The sequence below is a fragment of the Gavia stellata genome, chromosome 18 (genome assembly GCF_030936135.1).
Source record: "Gavia stellata isolate bGavSte3 chromosome 18, bGavSte3.hap2, whole genome shotgun sequence".
Classification (NCBI taxonomy): Eukaryota; Metazoa; Chordata; class Aves; order Gaviiformes; family Gaviidae; genus Gavia; species Gavia stellata.
This window is the reverse complement of record NC_082611.1, coordinates 1,653,657-1,680,271: the sequence shown is the minus strand read 5'-3', so window position 1 is coordinate 1,680,271 and position 26,615 is coordinate 1,653,657. Positions and strand designations below refer to the sequence as shown.

The following is a 26,615-nucleotide window of genomic DNA, read 5'->3' as shown; positions in this document are numbered from 1 at the left end:
AAAGGGACCGGGAGCTCTGCGTTGCCTGATTGCAGGCATCTGCAGGGTTTTTCTTCCGAGGCGCCCTTCGCTGGTGGTTGGCTCTCGTCCTGCAACAAAGGATTTTGGTTGTGTCTTAGTAAACCAGTGTTAGCCTGTCTGTTCTCGCTGCAGATGTCTGTTTGGCCCTTGGACTCTGCTGCTGGCAGTGAGAGTACCACGACTTAACTACACCTTGGACAGAAAGGGGTCTCTTAATCAGCATCCTTCCTGAGCAGCTTATTCCTGGCGTGCAGGGTCCCTGTCTCCTTGGACAGGCTGGGACAGCCTGTGAGTGCAAGCAGTAGCTCCCAGCTGCAAGGATGAAGGGGCAGCTTGGGAGGAGAGCTCAGTGCCCTGCTGAGTCTTCTCTGATGGAAACTTCTGCTCAAGCCAGAAGCACCTCCATATGATGGCAGAGGGGAGGTGCAGCTCCTTCTTAGGGGTACCCTGGCTCTGAAGGAGACTCTTTGAGAGCATCTTGTCAGATTCCCTGGGACAGCAGCATAATTTTGTGCCCTGAAGCCAGCATCAGGTTTCAATAGAGGTTAAAGGAAGCAAACTCCATGTGTTTCTGCAGATTATTATTGTGTAATACTTGCCTTTGCAAACTTGAACCTAGTAAAAACATGTGTAAACAACAGAGGAAGAGGAATGAGCCCCTCTGCTGACTTCTGGGGTGAGAGGGTTTTTCTTTCTGGGTGATGATCCAGACCTTGCTGGTTGTTTCTGAGCAGAAACTGGGAGGGAGATCCAGAATCACAAACATGTTACTTGAAGTAAGGTTTCTTTCATGGTTTCCTTGACCTCGTAGCTCAGACTGTGCTGGAAAGAACTTCTTTCATGCAAATTTAACTAAATCAAACATGGGATTTTGGCTTTCTGCTGAGATCTAGCCCTGGCTTTTGTGTTCAGCAGTACAGCCCAGGGCTTTTCAATTAAACAGCAAAACTCCCGCTGAGTTCATCACAAGAACAGGACGAGGCCTGTGCTAATCGCACTTTTGAATATGAGGCAGCCTTAAGTTCTGGGGGTGCAGGGAAGTTGAGGCTTTGGTTTCCTTGGCTGGAAGTGCCAGAAAGCGTGGCACAGCCTGCTTGGGAAAGGGGCTTCCTTGGCGGGATCCCCTTCTGCCGCCGCAGCCGACGAGGATGTGGGACTGCTGAGCTTCCCGGGCACCTCTTCCTTCATCTGGGGGTGGGTGGTCCTGGAGCAGGGAAGGCAGTCACAATGCCTTGTGCTAAAGCAAAGCCTTGGGTAACTGAATGGGATGTGTCTATCATGTGCTCAGAAGGTGGCCTGAGCTGCAAAGCTTCACATGAACAAGCTCCCTGGGCTCTGGAGTCCAGGCCAGCTCAGCTTGAGCCTCACGGTTAATGGGATAAAGGTTTTACTGGTATAGCTTTACATCCAGAGACCTTTTCTGCCCTCCATGCACTCACAGTTCCCAGGCACGCTGAAAGATCAGCTTGTGTCTGTGGCTTCTGCCAAAATCCCTCTGCCTGCCATGGTACAGTCTGCTCTGTGCTCGCCATTGCTGTGTCTTGTGGAAGTGGGGGGCTCCCTTCTAGGCCCCTGCTTGCTAATCACTGCTCTGTGCAAAGTGTTTTTGGAAGCAGTGGGTAACCTGCTTTCTGAACTGCGCTCAAACTGGGGAGGGAGAGAGGACCAGACACAGAGCCAGCATAGGGCTCTTCTCTGCTGGGGCTGTCAGTCACAACTGGTACATACTCTCATTTTTAAAAGATTGATGTGTATCGTGACCAGTGGAATGCTGTCTGTCTTAGAGTAATCCCCTGAGAAGCCTCATCTACTATTAAAACAGTTGTATACTTGTAAAAGCAGCTAATGATTATGGGTATTCCAGTATTTGGGTGGTTAAGGAGGCATTTTTAAAGATACTGTATCTTTAGAAAATGCTGAACACTCATCCAGGAATGATTTGAAGGAACCTGACTTTGACCTTGCCGCTTGCTTCTGAAAATCCAGGTTTATGTGAGCTTAGGTAAATACTTGGACTTAATGCTACAGGAGATTGTTCTCTGAGCCCAGGAAAATAAGTACAATGAACCTAACTCTCTTTCTGTCTTTCTTCCACAGAGCAAACTTCCCATGACTAACAAATGCTGGCCTAGATTATGAGCTCAAACAAGAACGCTCGCTACAATCGTTTCTCCAGTGGCACAACAAACATCACTACTTCCGAAAGCACTAACGGGGTAAGGCTCAGTGGTGTTGGCAGAGGATAGGGGCTAGGGCTGGTTCTTATGTTCTCATCCTTTCTTTTGAGAAAATGAAGATGGCTTTTGAAAGTATGGTACTTTCTTGCCTCTTAAAAATCACAATATGCACAGATAAAAGTTGGGAATATATATATATGTACATTTTTTTCCACCAGTTCAGGAAAGGTAGCAAGCCTGCTGTGCTGCAGTGATACACTCTGATCTTCATTTTGTCAATGTTTCAGACAAGAATGGAAACAACTTTTGGGCCAGCCTACTCTGCTGTGACGACCATCACAAAGGGTGAGTGTATTTCATGCATAGAGCTTCTCCCCAAAGCACTGTGTGTGATTCCTACCAGTTTTTTTGTTGTTGTTTTACAGATCAGAAAGCTGTTGGGAGAATCACTGTTCATTACAGACAGGTGCTGAGGTGCTGTTTTTAGTGTTAGGCAGCCCAAGTATTATTTAATCATGGCATCTGATCACCAGGCATGATGGAAATGAGCATGCACAGAAATTTTCTCCCATTAGGCAGACTTAACAGTACACTGGGAAGCCCTTGCTGAAATTAGGATAGTACAACAGGGTTTGATACAGAGCTCCGTCCCAAATCTTATTTATCCCTGTGACTTTTCACGCCATCATTAGCAGCACTGAAAATGCCCATCTTCGCCTCTGCCTGACTGTGAGTCACCTTGGACACTTCGGTAAAACCCCCATGGCCATTTTTAACTCAGACAGGAGCGGGTGCAAGCGTACTTGCTCATTTAAAATTCTTGTGCTTTGTTCCTCACAGCCCAGCAGGTGAGGAGTCTGAGCCCTGAAATGTGGTGTGAATGTAGGAAGAGGTCTGGTTTCATTTTGGAATAAAAATATCCTTACTTTAGTAAAGATAAACTGTGGCACTTGACACTGATTTAGATAAGGAAATGAACATCTGCCCGGGGGAAATGTTTGGATTACATTTGTACAGGACTCTGGACTGTAGATGTTTTTGGACTCCTGAATATTTACATTCAAAATTTTATATAAGTCAGTAATATGATCTTTATACAAATATCTCCGATTTAATTTAGCATGCTTCCCATGTGCTACAAGAATATCCAGACCTCCCTTGATCAAAGCAATTTTTGTTGGTGACTGAAATACGTGGGAGTATAAGGTTTCCTTTTAATAGTATTTTTAAGCTATGGACCTGGTAGAATATTATCTGTGCTCTTTTCTGGGCAAGCTACCTTCAAAGATTCAAGAAACGTGTGGATGAGGCATTGTGGGACATGGTTTAATGGGCATGGTGGTGTTAGTTGATGGTTGGACTTGATGATCTTACAGGTCTTTTCCAACCTTAGTGATTCTGTGATTCTGTGAAAGGGCCGCATGCATTTCAGCAAGCTATCAGAGATCAGGATTGTTCTGCCTGCACTGGTATGTCCAGGTCAAGAACTGGAGTTGGGGAATTCCTAGTCTTTTCCTTTTTCAAGGAACACTTACAGCTACAGAGATTGATTTGTAGCTCGGAAATGTTACTGAGGAGCCTAAATGCTTGCTTTTTTTTTTTTTTTTAATTTGCTTTAAAGCTGACGGGACCAATACTTTTAAACAGCATCGTCGGACCCCATCCTCCTCCAGCACACTCACCTACTCCCCACGAGATGAGGACGATGGCATGGTAGGTGTTGCCAGGAGCCCCACTGCTGACTGGCTTAGCTGATTATATGTCAAATGAGAGATGTCTGGTGCTCCTCTGGACTTCTCTGCCTCCCTCATCATTCCCATGCACTGCATTATATTGGAGGCAGATGTCTGCACCGGAGGCAGGACCAGCCTCAGCGCTTCCCGGCTGCTCACAGGGTTGGTGCAGTGGGGAAGCAGAGGCTGCTTCTGACCTGGGGCATTAGGCTGGCACTGCTGGTGCTCATTTTCAGACTGCATCAAAATGGTACGTGGTTGCAAAGCCCAGGAGCTACAAATCCTACAGGCCTACTTGTGAGGGTGTATCTGCCTCCTGATGTGAGCAGTGTGCTCTGGGTCTCCTGAGCTCGGGAGAAAACCAAGCTGCTGTCAGCGATATCTGGGGCTGTGGCTGAAGCCAGTCAGTCTCCATCAGGGTGTGTTGGATGGACCATCCAGCAGCACAGCTGGCCCTGCAGTTATGACCAGAAAATCCATTCCTCTTTCCACCTCCAGATGGGGCTTCTGACCACAGGGAGCACGTTTGAAACCTGCAGAGTGGGATGTCGGACACCACAGACTATGCTTGGCTCCTGGGGATTACATCATCAGGGTCTTACACAAACCATTCCCATGTCTCACAATATCTTCGCAGGAAAGCATTTCCCAATTTTGTACCCAGCTTTCTCATTCATCGCACTCACTTCTGAGTAACTTCTTTTTGGGGAATTTAGTGATCCAACAGGGTTAGCTGCTTAAAGAGAAATTAAATCAGCTACATCAATCAAATCAAGAACAGCAACAGAAAAGCAAACCTCAGTGAAGGGACTGATAGCTCTGAGGCCTTGATCTTCTCCTATCCCTAGTGCTCCAGCCACATCTCGTAACCGCAACCTCCTATTTAGATTTAAGCATGTGAGTAGTAGACTCTTCAAATTAAGTAAGTCATTGTAGACTTTGTCAGGCTACGAGACCCAGCTTCCAAGCCAGCGATAAATGCTGAAGTTAGGCACTGGCAGAAACTGGGGTCAGCAACAGTACGGAGCTACAACACTTCTTAAAATAAATTTGACACCAGATTGCAAAGAGCTTTATTGTCAGCATCCTGTAAAGTTCCTTCTGTTGCTCAGAGATCTTGCTGTGTTTTATGTGAGCCTGTGTTTGTTTTTTCAAAAAGTCCTTTGAACATTTGCCTCATGTCCTTGGCAAATGCAGCTCTCCATCACATCACTGACCCCATGGTGCTGGGCCACTGATCCAGGAAGCCCTTGGCTGTCAGCACTGATCCCGTGGGCTGAAGGCTGTGCTCACTGCACCCTCTTCACGAGCTGTGCAGTTCTCGCAGAGCACGGGTGAGGATTTTTCCAGAGGAGCAGGGGTGCTGGGGACATTACATTTAGCCAGGTCTGATGGAGAAGCTCCCTGGCTCCTTTGAAAACTATGGTGTGGCAAACTGAGGTGTGCAGCCAAGAATAGGAGAGATCTCTCCTAGGACCTAGCCTCAGTCCTCTTGGACAGTCTCAGCCCACCTTCCCCAGAGTGCTAAATATTCATAAGCAAAAATAGCAAAAGGATTAACAAGTGGTTCAGGAAGCAGCCTGCAGCCCTAGGTGCTAACAAACCAGAAGCGCCACAGCCCTTCTCTGCCTGCTGCACCATACAAGCTCTCACTAACCCTTTTAGGAAGCTTCCTTTGCTTTGTCAAGAAATAATCTGGAATTTCCCTTTTCATCGCTAAGTTTTCCCTTCTCCAGAAGCTGCCAAGGGCTTGTCAGTCATCAGAGAGACAGCTGGAGACGAGTCAGAGCCCTCCTCTGACCTCCACAACCCCTTTTTCTTTCTTTTTAAAGCTTCTGTTAATGAAACCAAAAGCAGAGCAGCATGTTCTGCCTGCAAGGCAGGGATTATTGAGCGGCTGCTGTCATCTTTCCTGAAAACTGGCACGGGTTCCCAGCTTCACTATGCCTACAGGGAGCGGGAACAAGGACTTTACTAGAGCCTTCACATGGAGGCTGCTGTTGTAGCTGACAGGATGGGAACTGTACCTAAAGATTACATCATTTACAATGAATATTGGGGCAAATGTATACTAATGGATGAAGTGCTGACTGGCTCTCCAAAGTCTCAGTTGTTTACAGGGAGCTCCACCCCTGAACCAGAGGCTGGACTGAGTTAGCGGCCAGCCACAAGCTATCCATCTTCCATCAAAAGACGTTTGAGCACTCCATCCTTGGGCTCTTTGAAGATGGACTCGATGTTTAGTGCAGAAATAGCCCTGGCACAGCTGTGGGGAGGTGGGACCCTTCTGACAGATCTTCCCAAATCCAAGCATTGCCCCTGTGGTAGGGCCTGGCGCTCCTCCGCTTTGGTGCATACGGGTCCCCCCAAACCTGGGCCAGTGCCCATAGGGTGGGAGTCCTGTGGTCCTTGCACCCTGTTACTCTGTTTGCAGTGCAAGAGCACCCTGCAGTCAGTCCCCTTGTGCTGGCTGCTCTACACACGACTAGTGCTGCAAAGCTCACTCTAAATAGCCAGGCTAGGAGTGGGAAGCAGTGCAGTGACTAACAAAGGCTGCAGACACCTAGAGGGGCAGTAAACGCCAGCGCACACCTCTGCCATTCAGCATTGTCGCTGCAGCTGACCTTTCTCAGCACATCAGCTTCCCTCCTGCGTAGTTTACACCAGCATTAGCCCAGCCAGGACACAGGGAGCTGAGCCTGCAGGGTTGCACAAGCCTAGCAAGGCTGTGTCTCACACCCCTGCCTCCTGGAAGTGCTCTGGGGCTGCAGTCCCCCTCCTCTCCATCCATGATCCACACAGGATGTTGCTCTTGATAAAACTGCCTCCCTGCAGAGGCTGCCTTCGCTGCCCTGATCTCTGTATCACCTCCAGAATGGGAACTATGCGCAGCCATTCTTGTTATTTTAATAACTTCTTTACTAGTGGAGGAAAATAATAAAATTAATGGATACACATAAAATTGATTTACCTCGTTACAACCATTCCTCCTCAAGGTTTACATATTTAGCCAATAAGTACGCCTTCTTTAAGAAAAAGAGCTTTATGCTTTGGCTTCTAAGCAGACACAGCATTTCTGAGCTCCTAGGATCCCAGTATCATAAAAATTAAGAAGCAGAGCAGTGTGAAGAACCAGCAGGATCCTGGTCTGCTCCTCTTTGGCAGCCCAGCAAGGACTGCACTCAGGCTGCAGTGTAGTCTGTCTCTGGAGAAGACAGCAGTCTCTGAAGCTCATCTTACATCTTTCATTGCTGAATTTCCTGACTGCCCCACTGGCTTCTTACATTGTTTTTGTCTGTCCTTGGGTCTGATGTCACACGCTTTCACCCAGGGCAAGCACACAGAATGCCGCTCAGGAGGTTCAGATTGAACACGAGGTAAAACCGTTTTGCTTACAGGGTAGTGCAGGAGAGGAACCCAGCATGGCACAGCCTCATCTGTGCAGCTTTCCCTGTTCCAGCTGGGCAGTGCCAGGGCTGACCTGATCCAGGGCCAGGGAGAGTCCCTCGTTGAGTGGGCAGCAGGGCCAGCAATCTCCAGAGCTCCTTCCAGCCAGCCCTTCTAGGAGTTTGCAACTGATGTAGGCTCCAGTCAAGCCACGTATAGGTGTGATGCGTGCAGGTGCATGCAGCCTGGGCATTGGTCATCTCGATGCTAAGCATCTGAAGCTTATGGCTTTATTCTGCCATGTCTTTGTCAGCCCATCCATTCTGCTCCTTGAGGACTTCTACTGCTCTGCACTCTTCCCAGTCTGCCAGCAGCATCTCTTCCAGAGTAACCCAGCAGTGGCTGTGCTACCGGCTGTTCTAGACCCCCAAATCCAATCATGCCGTGGTCTGAAGACTCTCCAGTTTCACTTTGACGCTGGATTGCATTTTGGCTACCTGCTGCTCATTGATATTCCACCCTTAGAGATGCGCTGCTGGTTAATATTCCAGGGGCAGCATTCCCTCAAAGCCAATCCCAAGGCCGCTGTAACCAGTGGGATTTTTCTTGATTGGTGCATGCGATGTCCACTTAGCTCTCCCCTCCCGAGCAGGAAGCGACAAAGCCAGTCTGTTACTGAATTGAATAGAAGGAAGTCTCCACACTTACGCAAAGAAATTTGGCAGAACTTAGATAGCGAGTGAAACAACAAGTGCTGCTGCAGAGATTATAGAAATTGCAGAAGTGGGTAGCTGTCTCTGGGGGAGATTTACAAAGCTTTCTGTGAAGGATTAATTCTTCCAAACCATTGCGTTGTGGGCACGCACAGTAAGTATACAAATGAATGCACCTTTGAGAAATTTACGTGCTTGGAATTTAGATGTCAGCTTGGTTTAGAAAGTTAAACCTGAATGATGCCTGTCCTGTCTCTGGGCACTGTGCACTGTTCCCGGCTGCCGGGAAGGGCACGCAGCAGCGAGACGTGCTGCTTCTGGGGGCCACTCAATGCAGCTTGGCAGAGTGGATGAACAAATGGAGTAGCTGAGTTTTGTGGAGGTGGGGGACTGCACTTGAAGTCTGTCCATAAGGTTTTGGAGTGGGGGGAATTATTTGCAATAACAGTAACTGGTTTTTATCTCTTTGAAGCCTCCGATCAGCACCCCACGCCGCTCTGACTCTGCTATCTCTGTCCGTTCATTGCATTCTGAGTCCAACATGTCCTTGCGCTCGACGTTCTCACTCCATGAGGAAGAGGAGGAGCCAGTAGGTATTTGGGATTGTCTGAAGGAGCAGTATTAGGAAGTTCAGTGTCAAAAGAGTAACTTAGTGGACTCTTGTGAGTACATAGAGCTATCATGGGCAGATTTTCATGATGTCTGGCAACTAAAAGCCTGGCTGTCAGGATACCTGGTTTTAATTTTGTTTCCACCACTGACTTCTGCAAGTTAATTTGCTTCCTTGTGTACCATTTACCCGTAAGTAAAGAGGGTGAGGCTTTTCTGCTTCTCAGAAAAACTGTAAGTCTTTGCAAAGTCACGTGTGATTCCCTGGCTCAGCTGCAGAGCAGTAGGGGGTTGCAAGTCTTTAGGCTGGTGGTCTAGCCCCAGGCAGCAAGACTAATACAATTCCCCCCTGATTCAGAGCCCCATCCTGCATTTAGGGCTGCGTGGCACCCCACTGACTTGATTGTAAGCCCCAGGAGGGTGCAAGGAATTGTCCGCATGTGACTCTTGTTGGGGGACGACACTTTTAAGCTGAGCTTAGTTTGTGACCCAGTAACTAACCCCAGACTGGATGCATAAAAGCTCAGGCGGCATTTTGCCACAGATCTGGGATAAAAGTGTGTGTTTCATATTTAGGAACCCAGGGGGTTGTGTTTGCAGTTCTGAGAGCAGCACAGGATGAAAAGACAGACCGAACTGCAGTGATTGATTTGAAATGCTCTGAAATGCGAAGCCCTACTTTGGCGTGGAGTGGGGAGCTGTGCTGCTCCGGGAGGACGTGCTCAGAGCCCGCGCTCCGGCAGTCTTAGTTGGTAAACAAAACTGGAGAGATGGGCCCATTGTGGCAGAAACAATGTTGTTTCTGCTTCATAAGGGAATGAAAGAGCCCTTCCTTCAGGATGTTTTAAAAATACAAAACAGCAAGCTGTTTTAAAATTGCTTTTAAACTTCAGGCTTAGTATGAGGGACATTTTTGACAAATGCACTGTTCAGTCCAACCAAGTAAAAAGTACCAGACAGTTCAGCTCATGCAGTTCTGGTGACTTGAGTCACTCTGGCAAAGAAGTTGGTCTGTGCAGTTTGCTGTCGGGTCCTGATCCTGCCACATGGTGGTGGCCCCCAGTTTGTGACGAGCTGAGGGTCTCCAGCCATTCCCAACTTCATTCTTCCCCTACCTCTTACATACTGGAGGTCAGCAGATCCAGACAAAAGTTTATTTTGAGATAATGAAACCCGTAGTGTGCCCTGTGCCCTGGGCTCCCCAAGGCTCACCGCTGAAGAGTTGTTTTGTTCCTTCTGCAGAGCTGAAGGCTCTTGTGTTTGGAATAATCCTTGTGCTCTCCCTGTCCCTTTCTCTCCTCCTCTTCAGGAGCCACTGGTGTTTGCTGAACAACCATCCGTGAAGCTGTGCTGCCAACTGTGCTGTAGTGTGTTTAAGGATCCAGTCATCACAACCTGTGGGGTAAGGCAGTACTCTTCCAGATCATGAGCGTGGGCTCCACAGGTGTCCTGTGTGACCCATAGTGAAGCTCTGACTGTCCTCGGTGACTGTCGCCCGTGACTGTCAGCCTGAGTGACCAAAGATGAGGCAGTCCCTGACCGGGGAAGCCAGGCCAGTGTAGGAGCAGAGATGCTGATGGACATGTGTTAGATTTCCCCACAAGGCAGCTCTGAACCAGGCTGCAGTGGGTGTGCGGGGCACTCTGCGGTTAGTCGGAGAAGCCTGGGGCTTGCTTAAAATTGGGATGCTTTTCCCAGGAGAGCTGTACTGTCAGCCTCCCTATCCTGGCCAGATTCAGTCTCCTTGGTGTGGCTTCAGTGAGGTCTAAAACTCCTCGTTCCCTGTCCTGAAGGGCTCTGCAGAGTGCTGCTTCCTCCTGGGCACCCCAGAAATGGCTGCTCTTCAGTTGTGAAAAAAGTGTTTCTTATAAAACAAGTATGGCTTGAAGCTTCATTTAGTTAATGCTTGCAAAGGGATTTGAGATCCTCTAATGAAAGGCACAGACTATTATGAATATTCTTCTATATTCCATTTTACTGGGATTTAATAGAAACTGTATATTATTCCTGCTTCTATGCTACATGTGAAGAAAGATGGCTTTCTGATGGGCTCTCTAATGCTTCTGACATGCTTATGATTGCTAGGATGGAGCTGTAGCAACAAAGACAGAGAGCAGGATTGTTTACTGCAGTGAGGGTGCCGTCCCCAAAGGTGGTGGAAGTTGGTGCAGTTTCGCTGCGCCATTTCAGTACGCAGCTCTTCATGGAGACACTGAGATTTACTGGTTAATATGGAAAAAAAGAATCTGCTGCAGGAAGCAGACTGGCTTCATTTGCAGTCCTGGTTTGGCAGCTCTGGAGAGAGCACCATGCAGCTGTGCAGGGCAGGAAAAGGCCATGTGAGCAGGGCAGCAGATAACAGCTCTGAAGAGTGACTTGCAGCCTCTCCAGCGCTGCTGCCAAGCGCTGGCCCCGTGGCAGGGGAATGTGGCTAAGGAGGCTCCAGGGAACCCACAGGGCAAGTTCAGGACCAGTAAAATGCTGCAGCCTTTGTTCTTCTCTTTATGTTCATTAGCATGGTAGATTAAATTTGCTACTTTATCAAGTTAAATTGTTACCATACTTTTCTGCTGTGAGAATAGAGAGATAGAGAGCTATCTCATGTTGCAAAATTTACAGTGCATTTAATGCGCTTACAAACCAGCTGTTCCATCCACCTGACAGCAGGACAGCTTCAGCTACATTAGAAGAGCTACAGAAGGGTAGGTGTGATGGGCTGACTGGCCAAGGACGGGGAGAGGCCAGACTTCCTCTTACTCTTCCCCTCGAGGACTTCTCAGGGAAATGAGAGGAATGACATGGACTAAATGGAGGGTGAAGAAGAGAAACCACATGCAGACTTGGAGGGTAGGAGTATCAGAGTGTGGCAGAACATGTCCGTGGCTTTGGCTTGCACCATGATCATGGTCTGATCTTGAACAGGGCAGAATCGTCAAAGCTTCAAACCATGCGCTTAATACTTCTTAGGAACAGGACCTGTGTTGCAGTCTTAGCTGCCTGAGCAAGCAGCTGTTTTTTGCCCTGTGGTGCAGACTCTAGAGCACGCTGAGCTATCACGCAGGCAGAACAGCTGCTGAGGCCCCTGTGCCACAGGCTTTGGTATCTCCTACCTTTCCCGTCGTTAGCCACAGGGAATAATTTGTCCGATACTGTTTACGCTGACACTGCTGTTCCTCTTTGTCTCCACAGCACACATTTTGTAGAAGATGTGCCTTAACATCTGGTGAGTACAGGACTGTTCTTGTGTAATGCAGCCAAAACGCTGTTATTTTCTGGTTTGTTTGCTTTCACTTAAAAAGAAACCCACAGAAAGATGTCTGAAGGGCTTAAAACAAGCTGTTCAGTCACAGGCTGCCACTGCAGCAGTGAGAGGCTGGGGCACGGGTGGCTGTGCAGCTCGGAGCTTTGATGGTACGCACTGGGCACTGGACGGCTAGGCCCAGCTCTTGGGCGCAGAATGTTCTCAAATCCTGGAATATGCAGTGGATAATCCCAGGATAATACATGTCTCGCCCAGAGCTGACCCACTGATTTCAGACAGAAAGCTTTCTGTGGCTGCATGTCTAAGGAACAGGGGGGCCATGTTCAGCAGAGGCCCATCAAACCCCTCCTCCCTCATCCCGTTAGTGTCAGCTCTCTGGCTGCTGACTGAGCCCGTGCGCAGCAGCACACAGAGCTGCTTTAGCTCACCCAGCTCTTCCAGAAACCTGGTGGAGCCCAAGTGTCTGGCTGCTGGCCTGGCCTAACCAGCTCCCGCTTGGTTTGGACTCTGCGCTACGAAAAAGACTTTATTTGGCACGAGCCTGTACCCCCTCTTGGAAAGTGGTTGTTCAGCACAAAGCCAAACCATTTGTATTACCAGAACAGCGAGCCCTCAGGAGGCTCCCTGGGAAATCCAGCAAAACAGCAGCTCTTTCTGCCTTAAGATGTTTGTCTTCTACATGTGAGGGTCCCCTCTGCTTTGTATGCTAACCCTCTATCACCATGTTGTGCTGTATTTATCCCAGACAACAGATTTGTAGCTAAAGGCTTTGCAGTTGCAGTCCTGAGCTGCTCAGTTTTGCTCCTGCCCTCAAAGCTCGTGCCTTTGCTTTGCTGCAGCATCCCTGGCCTGCAGTGCAGCGCTGGCAGCAGAGGAGCTGAGCCCCAGGCCTGGGTGGGGGAATGGGTTATGTATGGGGCATCTGCTGATTTGTGGTCACTGCCTGTGAATATTCTCACGTTTCAGCAAGCACAAGGTAGTCTGAATTAGTATGGCCTTCTTTCATTGGCACCTAGCTCAAATTATCATGGATTAACCTGAACTGAAACTTTTCACCAAGCCCCAAGACAAACCAGAGAAGGTGGCTTGCAGACCTTGCATGAATATTCATGGCTTATCCTATCGTCACCACTCTGGGAGTTTGCCGTCTTGGCCAGAGAAGGCAGAAGAATGAAATCACCTGCAGTGTCTCAGCCCTTGCTGACTCTCTCTCTCTTTTGCTTCCCTATCTGGCAGAGAAGTGCCCCGTGGACAATGCCAAACTGACCGTAGTGGTTAACAACATTGCAGTGGCTGAGCAGATCGGGGAGCTCTTCATTCACTGCAAGTACGGCTGCCGGCCTGCAGCCAGCAGCAAGCCCGCTGCCTTCGAGGTGGACCCCCGTGGATGTCCGTTTACAATTAAACTGAGTGCCAGGAAGTAAGTGGCTTATTACCAGCGTGCACCCTCTCCAGGGCAAGGGCTCCACCACCAGCAATTTGCTGTCGTATCTGAGCTGCCCTGTGGCTCCTGGGGACAGCGCAGCTCCTGCCAGCAGTGCTCTGCTGGGGCATGCGGGGGTGTGGGAATGGGCAGGGTGACTTGAGGGGACAGTTCTTTCCACTGTGTCTCAGTCTTAGGATGAAGGCAGATGGGCTGGTCTCAGGGAAAGGGTGCTGTTCTCTGCTCGCAGCTTACCTGAGTGTCTCAGCATCGGGACAGGGGATACACTGTGAAAGCAGCCACCTCACATCTGGGGTGAAACACTGTGGCTATGGTCAAGCAGAGACCTTGGGATTCTTTTTGTAAGAAGAGTTGTCCTAGTTATAGCCTAGGAATCTGAAATCTATCTCCCTCCCCATCCGAAATGCATTCACTGTCTTCCCTCTCACCTGGCCATTGCCTATTGTAGATAGCTGCCTAAAGGCTCAGCTGATCAGCTGCAGAAGTAGTTGTTCTCTGCATAAATGTGGCCTATTATTACTCTCAACTTACTGGCCAAATGCGAATTTAAAGCTGTAATTGCAGTCTTAGAGCAGGAGGCTTTCGATCACCTGACAGTCTCACAGGGCTGGTTTGCTCCTTTCCTCATGATCTGTGTTGTTTCCATTAATTTTTGCTTATCACTGTTTTTCCCTCCTTTTGCTTCTCTCTATGGGCAGAGATCATGAAAGCAGCTGTGATTACAGGCCAGTTCGCTGCCCCAATAACCCCAGCTGCCCACCTCTCCTGAAAATGAACCTGGAGGCACATCTGAAAGAGTGCGAGCACATAAAATGTCCCCACTCCAAATACGGGTAAGGTGCTGGTGCTTTTTAGCGGGAAGGATGCACTGAAGTCCTTTCTGAGCTGCTTTTTGGCTATTGCAGCCTTGGGATAGCCCTATGGGTTCTGAGCAGCTCTGCCCAGTGCTGTGCACTGGCCTGAGACTGAGATCAGGCTTGCAGGGCTTGCAGAAGGCAGCCCCCGAGCCTCTTGTTGAGAACAGGCAGGTCACGCTGCCCAGCTGTAAGCCCTGCTGGCAGCCAAGGAGGAGGCTGAGCGCGTAGGCAGAAGAACCAGCTGGAGGAGAGTCAGAGCAGTGGATGTGGCCAGAGCCACGCAGGGAGGAGGATGAGTACAAGAGTAATGCGAGTACCATTGCAGTGTCTTTCAAACCAGTCCTTCTCTCAGGGCAAGGGAAGTGCTGATCAGCCTCGGAGGGTTGATTGTCACCCAGGCAGGAGTGCAGCCCGGGCTGGGGGGTTCCCTGCAGGATGCACAGCTAAGGTTACTGTTGCAGGAAGAGATGTCTTGGCAGAAGCAGAGCAAAGCGAGTCCCGACAGAGCAGCCATAACTCCCTGCCATGCTGCAGGCCCAAGGCAGCATCTGCCGAGGTCAGCTGCAGTTTTTTCTGTTGGTTTTGATGGCTCTTAGATTGGGCTCCTGGTGAGCACACGAACTGACACCACATTCTGTCTCTTGCCCAAGATCTGCTTTTCCTTGCAACTACCAAGACAGACAGACAGACAGACAGACAGGCAGTTCAGTTTGCTGCCAATGCCCTGGCTGGAAGAATGTGAGATGCTTGGCCTCTCTGTTGCCCTGCAGTTGCCTGCACCCAGCAGGATGGTGAACCGCAGTACCACTGCTCCTGGCAGGAGGAGCAGAACAGCTGGGGACCCACACAGACCGGAGACCTCCCTCTGAGGAGCCAGTGAGCAAGGAGGTCTCCAGTGTGAGGCCTGCTCCAGCCAGTGTCTGCCTTCCCCTTGTAGGTGTACGTTCATAGGAAATCAAGACACTTATGAGACCCACTTGGAGACGTGCAAGTTCGAGGGTCTGAAGGAGTTCCTGCAGCAGACAGATGATCGCTTCCATGAGATGCAGGTGGCAATGGCCCAGAAGGACCAGGAAATTGCCTTCCTGCGCTCCATGCTGGGGAAGCTCTCAGAGAAAATCGACCAGCTGGAGAAGAACCTGGAGCTCAAGTTTGGTGAGTCTGCACCAGACGAGCTCTGTGGTCAGAGCTGTAGGGACAGGGCAGCTCTTTGTTAGGATGGTGCATTACAGGTTTCATTCTGTGTTTAAAACTGATGCTGAGCAGGTTTCAGGAGGTTCATATATTCCTTGCAGAGGAACAAATAGGGGTTCCATCAACTTCTCTGCTGCCAGAACACCATGGGACCTAATCCTGCAGTCACCTATCACATGGCAAGTCCTAGAAATGTCTGCAGGCAGCTACCACCTTTCTCCCATGACTTTTTCCTGTGCAGCCCATGGGCACAGGCCCCCATAAAAATCAGCAAGTTGAATAGGCAACAATGCAGCCATCCTGGAGCGAGCATGGTTCTGGACACCTCTGCTGTGCTCAGCCCTGTCGTGCCTCTGAAATTGACTGGGTCTTCAGCATCCAAGTACAACTGGCACTTGAGTAGCAGACACCCTTCTGCTTTTCTCTGCTGATAACAGCAGTGTGTTCTCCTCCCTCCTTGTTCAGAGGTTAGGTGGCAGCGGGTGTCCTCTGCCTGTTCCCCTGGATGCCATCACTGACTCTGCAGTGACTATGGGCCTGTCCATCTCTCGTAGATGTGCTGGACGAGAACCAGAGCAAGCTGAGTGAGGACCTGATGGAGTTCCGCAGGGACGCCTCCATGCTGAACGTGAGGAGGGGGCTGGGCCCTGGGGCTGAGCAGGGATTGCATGCAGTTAGCTGCTGGCTCTGCTACTAGTTAGGCTTCTCCTGCAGTGGGGGGAGTCTCTGGGGTTCCCTCCTGCTTGCTGGCTCTGCTCACCCCAAGTTCAGTTTGCTTTTACTGCAGCTGGGGTCTGGGTCAAGGTTTCCTCTAGGCTGACTTAAAGGCAGCTCAGTCAGCACATTCTGGTCACTGCATCTGAGCTGCTGTTTTAACTGTTCCTGCTGTCTTTTCTCAGCCTGTTGCTGCTCTTGAAATGTGTTACCAGAGGAGAGGACCCCTGCAGCAAGGAGAGAGCCCTCTGCTCCAAAGCCTGGGCACTCCTGAACTTTTTATACTAGCCAGGGGCAGTGTGCCCTTCTCCCTGCCTGCACAGAAAGGAGGAGGATAAGCAGATCCCTGCTAACAAGCTGGGAGTGAGAGCTGTCTCATGATTTTGGACATTATTCAAGCACTGATGTTAGATAGGCATTCCTCCCTAGTTCAGGCAGACTGCATCCTACCGGATGTACTTAGTGATCAGGAGGAGCTCACCCTGTTTTACTTAAGCATACTAATGAAGAGGATCCCCATGGATGCAGTAGGGACCGGGCCATGGAGGAGACTACAAAGAAACCTTCCAATTCTTCTCCAGCGAGGTGGGCTTCAAAGGCCTGGCTGAGCAAGCAGTCCCCATAACCGATTTGGTTATTTTTAGCAGTCTGGTGAATGGCAGAGCAAGGACAGTATATTCTGAAAGGTATTTCTGTGCCTCCCTGAATACTGAGGAGTTCAGTGCAGGTCTGAGATGCTGTCAGAGCACTGTGGTCTCTGGAGGGAGGTAACAGAGGGATGCATGTGTGCAGGCCTAGAGCAGGAGACCTGATCAGAGAACGAGTCAGCTGCTGAGGGAAGGCCTTCACAGGGAGTCAAGACCTGTGCAAAGGCAAGAGTGGTTTTACCACTGGAGGGGGACCGTCTTAAAGCCATGCCCAGAAGGGCAGGCTGGTCTTGATGGCTCTGCAGCTCATGCAGCATGTTCTGTTTTTCAGGATGAACTCTCCCACATTAATGCTCGGCTCAACATGGGCATCCTTGGATGTGAGTATGCATGTGGTTTTCATCCTCTCAGGATGGTTGGGTGGATGGCCCAGTGAGCCCTTTTAGGCACGGTCGCAGGTGTCTCTGGGTGCAGCAGTGATTTGTTCACAGGATCACCGCTGCTGCAGGAAGAAACTACTGATGGGAGAGTTTGCCAGAAGCACTGGCTGAGGGGGAGCTTACAGTGCTGCAGGGTTATTAGCTGCTGGGGGAGATGTCAAGTGGACTCTGCATCTCTGGCCTCCCTAGGTCCAGCCTGGGATTTGCATTAGGGAGACGAGTCCTGGGGCTCAAAGCAATGATAAGTCAATGAGTTGTAAGGGTGGGACACGAGACCCTCCAGCCAGACTGGGAGGGTCTCACAGTTCCTTCTGGCCTGCAACAAAGTGAAGTGCAAGGAGGACCTGCCGGGCCAGTGCAGGGAGCTCTGTCTCCTCCAAACTCACCATGACGTGGCACAGCACCCTTCTCCCACCTCTCACCTGCCCTCTTGTTTCCGTAGCCTATGATCCTCAGCAGATCTTCAAGTGCAAGGGGACCTTTGTGGGACACCAGGGCCCTGTCTGGTGTTTGTGCGTTTACTCCATAGGAGACTTGCTCTTCAGTGGCTCTTCAGACAAAACCATTAAGGTAAGAGCTTGCCTCTTCTGTGTGTCTTTTGCATTTGTAAATGTGCTCCTGGTGAGACAGAAACTGAGTTGCAGTTTGGGGAGGTGGGGACAGTGTCACTTCCCAAAGAATCTTAAATGATTCGTTGCAGTTATAGTTGGGCAAAATTCTTTGTGAGGAAATGTTATGTCATAGTGAAATTGAGACAAATTGTGGTTTTTGCAAAGCTCTGATTAGAGTCTCATTCCTGCTGCTGCTGGTTTTGCTTTAGATGGTGTTTAGGGCATCCAAGTCTATTTCGGGTTCTGATTTTATTTCCCCTTGTTATAAAAAATCATCTTAGAAAAAAATACTTTCCCCTGATCAAATGTGTCCTTTTTCCATTTTATGGCATGTTTGTTTTTCTTTGTCCTGTTTTCAATAACTCAAACTGACAGCACTGCTCCAGTGCAACCTAAACAACAATTCCCAATGTTACTGTGTTGGCTGCTGATGGCTGGGCTGGGGAGCCACGCGGGCTGCCGCGACTAGCCCTGCCAGGAGCAGAGCTTTGGTTTAGTTTCTTTAGTGGTAGCAAGAGCCACATGGAAGAAAATGGACATTGCTGTGCTTTATTGAAAGAAAACAGTTTCCTCCCCTGTCCTGTCTGCTCTGGGCACCACATCCCCATGTTCCCTCTCTTGAGAGACCGGTGTGTGCTCAGGGAAAAACCTTTGCAGCGGCAGGGGAGGCTGTGCTGTGCTGTTGGAGCCCTAGCATGGGGTGTGAATTACTAAAGCAGGAGCCCGAGAGCTGCTTCTCTGGTTCAGCGTGTTGTGTTGGCCTGGGCTGTGAAAGGCAGTGCTGGAGAGGGCTGATGCATACTGCTATCCAGTGTCTCATTAACTTTTGCAGTAAATTTCCTTTCCTAGACAAGCTTATCTCTGTCTGGGAGCCCGGAAGGCAGGTGCCCAGGTGACAGCCTGTTTCCTCATTTCGGTGCTTTTGTGGCTTTGCTGACATCCTGCTCGGGTCCGCAGCTGCTCTGTCTGCCATCGTGTGACCCTCTGCTGACTTGTGTTTCCTGTTAGGTGTGGGATACCTGTACCACATACAAGTGCCAAAAGACCTTGGAGGGTCACGATGGAATTGTACTGGCTCTCTGCATCCAGGGGTGAGTGGAGAGGGACACCTGCCCCTGCAGGACAGAGTGGGGAGAGCGCTGGGGCTCCTGAGCGTGCCCTTACAATTCCTGTCCTCAGTCCTGCACGTGCCAAGATGGTGCGGGAGAGGCTCATCTTGCCTCGTTGCTCTTTAAAAATCAACAAAGCACGTAGCTCTTTGGCCTCCCCTGGTGTCCTGACTTCCTTCCCTGGTCACCAGTGGGGTGCCTGCCCTCCTGCTCGAAGGGCCAATCCTTCCTGGCCTCCCCATGAGACCTGGGCTCTGCTCCTGGGGTTGGTGTGTTTAGTCTTGGCCCAGTGAGGCTGTGGGACTGCAGCTCCTCGCCCAGCACAGTGCCTGCGAACGAGCTGGGACCCTGCACTCATTGCTCTCCCTTGCTGACCTCCTTTTGTTTTCTGGTGACATTACAGGAACAAGCTGTACAGTGGCTCTGCTGACTGCACCATTATTGTGAGTACCCAGGACCCCTGCTCCGCTTTGCAGTTGGGATGTGAGGTCTACAGGCCAGCCCCAGGCTGTTGTAGAGCAGGAACCTGCATCCTTTTTTCTATAAGGCTCTTCAGCTGCCAGTGGTGTAAGACTGATAACCCGTGCGTGCTTTACCCACTGCCTTCAGCCAAGTTACTCGTGGGTTGGATTTGGGCGTTCCCTGCGGGCTGGATTTCCCACTCCCCGCTCCTGCGTGGGGAGCAGGAGGCTGGGGCTCTGAGCTGGGGCAGGGTGGTCAGTCCTGGTCAGGCCAGGACAGTGGCTCATAGAAGTGCCCTCTCCTGCCTGTGTTTTTGCCTGTGTGTGATTGCCTGCCTCCAGAGGCAAAGAGGAAGGGCTTCAGCACAAGGGGCCTGCCCCTCACGGGCACTCTTCTTCTCCTTTGCAGGTCTGGGATATTCAAAACCTGCAGAAAGTGAACACGATCCGAGCACATGACAATCCTGTTTGCACTTTGGTCTCCTCGCACAACATGCTGTTCAGCGGCTCTCTTAAAGCCATCAAGGTAGAGCTCTGGGGTGGCTCCTCTTGGTCTGGTTGGGGACTGACGGTACAAACTGTCAGGCAGCAGTGTCCAAACAGGAAGAAAGTGGCATTTTGGTCTGTAGGTGACCTTGTTACTATGCTTTCCTGAGCCACACAGAGAAGCACAGCTACACAGAGCAGCTAGCACTGCAGAGGTTTAGCCCGTGCTCTGTGCTGAAGTCAGAGATGTTCTGGATCCTGGCTGAAAAAACACTTTTGTTTCCTCTAACTCTCTAAACCTGAGGCTGCAGGTGGAGTATCTTGGCAGTTCCTGAAGGTGTGTGTCCTTGGGCCCCCTGCTCAGACCATTAGGAATTGTGCCTGGGGTCCAGAGTTGGCTGGGGGTTCAGGCTGCCTGTTTTGAAACACCCCCAAAGGATCTTGACTCTGCATTCTTTACCTAAAGCATGCAGAAATCAGGGAACAGCTTTGCAAGTTGCCCTTTAAAGCCTTGGCTAGATTCCCTTGGTTCTGCTTCCAGCTCCTGGTGAGACGGCTTATGGGACCGTCCATCTGTAAGAGGGCGCATGCTCTTTTCTTTATCTGGTGCCTGGAGTGGTTCAGCTATCTAGAGAGTGCTCCGGGCTGGAGCAATGAGACAGCACTAAGCAGAAGGAGAACTTGGGGCCTTTTTTTTTTTGTCGTCCCCAGCCACTTTCTGCCAGATGAGCCGAGCAGGCCAGGAGCGCCGTTTAGAGCGGCGGGGTGAGATCCGCTGATCCCTGCGTGCTGGGGGTTTTGGCCAGGGTTTCCCAGGAGCTGTGAGAATGGAGCTTTGTGGGGACAGGCTGGGAGTGGAAGTCCAGAGTCGTTCTTTACTGTAGATTTGGGTTAGGTTTTTCAAGCCCATGGCTCTGCTAGGGAAGGGTCTCTGCCAGTGATAATGCAGGCTCCAAGCGAGCTCTCCCAGGCCCTCCGGGAACATGCCTATTCAGCATAGTTACTGTGTTTTTTATCTGCAAGTCAGTGGGTTCAGGCAATTCCTGATTCCCACTGGGCAGGAGAGCCAGCACCAGGCTCCCCTTAGGGACCTGGTAGGGCTTTGTGCTGGCTGGCTGGGCAGGGGTGGGCAGCGCCTGGCCGCCCTGTGCTAGAGGCTGACCTGTTGTGCCCCATCACTGCCCAGTCCCACTGAAACTCTCCTCCGTGTGTGTGTGTGTATGTTTGTGCTTTCCTCAGGTCTGGGATATTGTAGGTACCGAGCTCAAACTGAAGAAGGAGCTGACAGGTCTCAATCACTGGGTGCGAGCGCTGGTGGCTTCTCAAAACTATCTCTACAGCGGATCTTACCAAACAATCAAGGTGGGACCCTGAGACCTGGGGCAACTCGAGGCTCTCTCCGTGCCTCTGTGTACCTGTGTTCTGTAGCATGGGTTGGTGGAGCAGGACAAAAGGTAGCTGCTAGGCTGTGAGAGCACTGCTGTGGCATTGCTGACACACTAGATTTTACTGCGTGGATTGCATCTTTGCAGGCACAAAGGCTGGGCTCTGGCTGGTCCTTGGGAGCGCAGCTGCTGGGGGATGCTTGCTGAGCTAAAATGCGGCCTCACAGCCACGGTGCCTCATGCTGCCTCCGCAGCTGCCGCAGCATTATCTGCGCTGACAGTCCTGCTGATAAGAGGAGAAGGTCACTGTCTGGCTGCAGAGTTACCATAAATCTGTGTGTGGTTTCTGAAATGCCCTCATCTGTGCTAGCTCAGGCTTTGATCAATAGTTCACCTCTCAGCATCTGGGTGACACAAGAGAATTGGAAGTTGCCCTCCTCAGTGTTAACAAATCCCTGTTAATTTGTCTGCATCAGTTTTCAGTGGTGTGTGCACAGTCACACACACAAGGTGTGCAATCTCCACAACTTTTTCAGCCTGGCTGTTCAAAGCTGGGCAGCTAAATAAGATAGGACTTTGCTCATCAGTACTGAACATTCCCAGCCAGACAGATTTGTCCTTAAAGATGTGATTTGGGCACACATGGAGCCAGGCTGACTCCATGCGTGGCTGGAGAAGAGCTTCAAGGGATCTCCCTCCTGGAGATAGGTGCCTGCATGGGTCTCATGCTGCCTTTGCTCTGGTGTCTCTTTCAGATCTGGGACATCCGCAATTTGGAGTGTGTCCATGTGCTGCAGACGTCAGGAGGCAGCGTCTACTCCATCGCTGTGACAAACCACCACATTGTGTGTGGCACCTATGAGAACCTCATCCATGTAAGGGCTGCGGGGTTTGATGCACTGTTTGGCCTGGGGCTGGGGGAGAGGGGCAAGGAGATGGGGACCTGGCTCTGCCGGTTGGTTCCCTTTATGGCACACCCAGAGCGTGGGTGCACAGCACCCACCCTGGAGGTGTGCGTGGAGGTGGACACACCTCTCGGAGGAGAAGTTGGTGGCCTGCAGCCCAGTGCAATCTCCGAGCCCGGCTCTCCTTCCGCAGGTCTGGGATATAGAGACAAAGGAACAAGTCCGCACGCTGACCGGGCACGTGGGTACAGTCTACGCCCTTGCTGTCATCTCCACACCGGATCAAACCAAAGTCTTCAGTGCATCATATGACCGGTCTCTCAGGGTACGTCTCCAGGGCTGTGCCGTTGCCTCTGTGGAGGACAGGGGATCCTCATTGCTGCATGCCATGTGGCCTCGTATTTCATTTGTGTCACCTGGCTCGAACCCTGTGGCCCTGTGGCACTCAGCATCCCCCATCCCTCCCGGTGCTCGGGGTTGTGCCAGAGCCCCGTGCCGCTTGCTTGGCTCACGCCTCCTGTGTGCCCGTAGGTGTGGAGCATGGACAACATGATCTGTACTCAGACGCTGCTGCGACACCAGGGTAGCGTCACTGCCCTCGCAGTCTCCAGGGGCCGCCTCTTCTCCGGCGCCGTGGACAGCACTGTAAAGGTTGGTTTCCTCAGGCTTCTCTTTGATGGTTTGGTCACTTCCAGTACTAGAACTAGGGCATTAAATGAGTTAAGAGCCGTCTTCAATCAAACAAGGGGATGGTTCCCAATGGGTGGGAGGTTTAACTCCTGACAGGGTGTTGTGGAAGCCAAAAGCCCCAAGGGAAGCTCCACGAGAGGATGAAGAGAAGCCCACAGAGCTGCTCAGAACAGTCACTGCCATGGGTTCCTGTTGTCTCTCTGCAGGTCTGGACGTGCTAGCGAGAGCCGCCACACTAGTCCTGCACACTGAAAGACCAAAAACTCCTCCCCTCCGTCGGCCTGCTGGGTGACTAACACCACTATGAAATAACTGCTGCAGCTCCTCTCCGCACCGACCACTGCCTGCCGCTGCCCATCGGCCGGTTCCCCCACCCGCAAGGACCCCGGCTGGCAGCTCTCAGGACAGGTCTGGCCCACGGAAGCTCCAGATGTCCCCTCAGATCTGCCGTGTATGATTGGATACGCAGAGGAAGCCGTTCCGGTGCCGGCGCCTTCCGCACCACAGGGTGCCCTCCTCTGCTTGCGTCCCCCCAGCTGGGGAGCGTCCTCTGGGGCCAGGGCTGGGGCAACGCTGGGCCTCCAGGCCAGGGCAGCCCCGCAGGGCACCGCTACGGATGCAGCGCAGCCCTCAGCCAGCGATGGGACTGGATGGTTCAGCTTGTCACGGGCGGGAGCCGGCGCTGGGAGGCTGGTCCCTTTGTAAATGGTAGGACTGAGCGTTAGGCCTTGCCCTGGGTTGGGACCCTGACCCCTTTCTGTCTCTAGTATTTAATTTTACTGCCAAGATGTCAGGCTGATCCATCTGGGAAGAGGTGTTTTTTGAGTAGCCAGGTACGATTTTTATGCCACAGCTAGTTCTCAAATCCAAGAACACAAACCCATTGTTCACCACCCTGTAATAATGGTCTCCACATTAAAGAGAAAAAGCCTCCGTTGCATTTTTACTCACATTTTCTACTGTTTTTAAGATTGTAATATAGATTTGATTATTTCTTCATTGACAATAAAAGTGGAAAGAGTTGTTCCTGGCCAGCGTGAGTTATTGCTGGCTCTCGGCGGGAGCCGGCGGCCAGCACTGGTCCTGCGGCAGCTCCTGGGGCCAGCCGGAGCCCATCCACCCCACGGCTGCTGCCGAGAGCTGTGCTTGGCCGCCCCGGAGGAGTGGGCATGGCCACGGCCCCCACTGTGAAAAATGGGGTGCAGGGCCTGGGCACCTCGGGGAGGGGGAAGAGCAGTTCCCAGCCAGCCAGGCAGCTGCACACCCCGCAGCACCCGGCCCGGGCTGCGGCACCCAAGGGTGGCCTTGAGCCATGCAGCACATACACCCGGCAAGACACGACCACGCCACAAGGACCCGGGTGCACCGCAGCATCTGGCACCCGCTGTGCCGGCATGGCCCGGGACCCCGCGGCTGCCTGCCAGCCCTGGCTGCACGGGGGGAGCCATGGCAGGCGATGGCTGATGGGTTTTGGACACAAACAGTGGTGGCAGCCCAGCAGGGGTTTTATTTTTTTATTTTTCTTTAAATATTTGTTGCCAGACTTCGTATAGGAGCAAACTTCTTCACAGCACCACGAGCCATCTACTATTCAGAATAGGAAGAATAAGACGAGTAGAGGTGAAATCTAAGCACAGAAGAGCAGGGAGAAGCACCAAGATGCATAGCTTGACAGATGGGATACGATACAGAGTCCATAACTTAATCATAAAAAATATATATATGTATATATCCATCATGTAGAACTTTATGGATTTTTTTTTTTTTTAAGATACATTTTTTTTGTTTATTTTTCAACAGATATTTTCAGGCGGGTGATTTTTTTTTTTTTTTGTTATTTTTAAAGTCTTTTTGTTGTTTTTTTTTTTTTAAAGAAATTTCAAAGTTGTGCCAAACACATCTGGATCAGCGACCACAACGGGAGAGACGGGGCGGGGAGAGAGAGTGAAAGGGGGGGGAGAGGGAGAGGAAGGCGGAGGAGGAGACCACTCTGTACGTCTCAAGAAAAGAAAGGTACAGCAACACTTTGTTTTGAAACCACAAGCAAAAAATGCATTCATCAGGACTCAAGCGACTGAACCAGACTCCAACTCCGGTTTATATAGGAATATACAGCGCTGCGTCCCGGAGAACGCCCGCGAGCACACGCACCCCCGTGTGCACACACACCCGCACCCACACGCGCACACCAAACAAATGCCAAAAAGAAAAAAAAATCGTAATAAACGAACCCGAAACCTGAAGACACTCCAAGAGAACTGAAACACCTCCAGTATAAGAATTAACAAAAACCTCCATAAAACAAGGCACATCCTTTGAGTTCTTAATGGTGTAAAAATAAAGACGTGACACTGAATCCCAACGGAAAGACCCGAACAGAACTGCTTGCACGTACCTTCCACCCAGAGAAAAGGTAAATATTGTGCTACTCTTAGAATGAGTTTGCCACAAGACACACAGCTTAGTATAATCTAATAGTTTTTCTCAAGCTAAAATCCAGTTTTCTCTTGATTTCTTTTAAACTGCTTTATATATAATTGCTAATATTTTTAAATCTTTTAAATATATATTTGTTAAAGTTTATTCTTTTTATTATTTTGGGGGTGGGGGAAATCTGGTTTATAACTTTTGTTTTTTCCCCCTCCAATAAATTAATACTTCTTTATAGCTTATCACTGTCCTCTCCCCCAGTGGGGAGGGGCCGGGCAGGGGCACGTCCCGCTGCCCCCCGTCTGCGCTGCCGAGGGCCCCGAGATGGGGCGTTCGCTCCCCGATTTGCAACCAACGCAAACGAACCCCCCCCTTCCCACGCCCAAGGCGAAGCCCCCGCAAAGGGGAGCCCCGCGGCCGGGCCCCCGCGCCCCTCGGGCAGCCCCCTCCATGGGGCAGCCCCCAGCCCAGTGCGATGCCGCGGCGGGACCCCGCGCCCTGCCCGCCCCCACCAACGACGACGGAAAACGAAAGAAAATTTTAAAAGGAAAATTAAAAAAAGGAGAAAAGAAACCCAAGTGCATTTGCCCACCCGGACCCGCCACCGGCGCGGCCACCAGCAAACGCCATCGGCAACACCCGGCACGCCGCTGACGGAGCCGCCGCCAGGGCCGCCGCGCCAGGCAGGGCTTGTGCTACATTCGGGCCGCGGTGACCCGCGGCGCCGGGGCCGACAGGGCATGGGCACGATGGCGGCCGCCACCAGACAGGTAGGTAGAGAGACCCCCCCGGAGCCCCGGCAGGCGGCGGGGGCCGTTTCGGTCCGGGGCTTGTTGCTTTGTTTCTTCTGTTGTTGGTTTTTTTTTTTTTTTGCTTCTGCAAAAGGGAGTCCTGCCGGAGCCGGCGCCGAGTCCGTGAGCACAATCCTGAGGTATCTTCTTCTTTGTGCAAACCCCGAGGGACGGGATGTCCGGGAGGGGACGGCTGTACAAAGGGGACGGGAGGAGGTCGATGGGGCCGGAGGGGGTCGTGGATCGTTGTGCCCTTGTGCCCACGTAAGCCCTGAGGTTCGCGGGGCCCTGGCGCCCCTCACTCCAGCATGGCGTCCAGCTGGTCCGCCAGGTCGTCGAACATGCTGCCGATGTCGTCCAGGATGCTCACGGTGCTCTTCGACTCCACGGCCGAGCTGGACGAGCGGCGGGGACAGGTCAGTGCCGTGCGCAGGACTGCAGCAGCACCGCAGGGTCCCTGCTGCCCTGTGCACGGCCCTCCTGCCCCCCTGAGCCCCGCAGTGCTCAGCACCGTGTCCCCAGTGTCACCTCCCCAGTGCAGACCCCAGT

The 26,615-nt window shown here is 51.4% G+C and overlaps 2 protein-coding genes across 3 annotated transcripts in view; one reads left to right on the top strand and one right to left on the bottom strand.

The window, feature by feature from the left end:
* Nucleotides 1–23,868, top strand: part of TRAF7 (TNF receptor associated factor 7) — a 36,578-nt gene extending 12,710 nt beyond the window's left edge. For both annotated transcript variants that reach the window (XM_059826210.1, XM_059826212.1), the window contains exons 2-21: nt 2,119–2,237; nt 2,486–2,543; nt 3,820–3,911; nt 8,504–8,620; nt 9,950–10,042; nt 11,830–11,863; nt 13,139–13,322; nt 14,045–14,179; nt 15,141–15,358; nt 15,952–16,025; nt 17,090–17,138; nt 17,641–17,768; nt 18,818–18,900; nt 19,322–19,361; nt 19,789–19,905; nt 21,105–21,227; nt 22,006–22,125; nt 22,349–22,480; nt 22,687–22,806; nt 23,052–23,868. In XM_059826210.1, coding sequence (XP_059682193.1) covers nt 2,157–2,237; nt 2,486–2,543; nt 3,820–3,911; nt 8,504–8,620; nt 9,950–10,042; nt 11,830–11,863; nt 13,139–13,322; nt 14,045–14,179; nt 15,141–15,358; nt 15,952–16,025; nt 17,090–17,138; nt 17,641–17,768; nt 18,818–18,900; nt 19,322–19,361; nt 19,789–19,905; nt 21,105–21,227; nt 22,006–22,125; nt 22,349–22,480; nt 22,687–22,806; nt 23,052–23,066 — 2,013 coding nt within the window. In that variant the 5' untranslated portion in view covers nt 2,119–2,156 and the 3' untranslated portion in view covers nt 23,067–23,868. The remainder of the gene's footprint in view (nt 1–2,118; nt 2,238–2,485; nt 2,544–3,819; nt 3,912–8,503; nt 8,621–9,949; nt 10,043–11,829; nt 11,864–13,138; nt 13,323–14,044; nt 14,180–15,140; nt 15,359–15,951; nt 16,026–17,089; nt 17,139–17,640; nt 17,769–18,817; nt 18,901–19,321; nt 19,362–19,788; nt 19,906–21,104; nt 21,228–22,005; nt 22,126–22,348; nt 22,481–22,686; nt 22,807–23,051) is intronic.
* A 2,496-nt stretch (nt 23,869–26,364) lies between these two features.
* The window catches only part of CASKIN1 (CASK interacting protein 1), a 32,061-nt gene continuing 31,810 nt past the window's right edge, over nt 26,365–26,615 (bottom strand). Inside the window, exons 21-22 of the mRNA XM_059826650.1 lie at nt 26,503–26,523; nt 26,365–26,448 (exon numbers count right to left, since the gene is read on the bottom strand). Of these exons, the coding sequence (XP_059682633.1) occupies nt 26,365–26,448; nt 26,503–26,523 (105 nt within the window). The remainder of the gene's footprint in view (nt 26,449–26,502; nt 26,524–26,615) is intronic.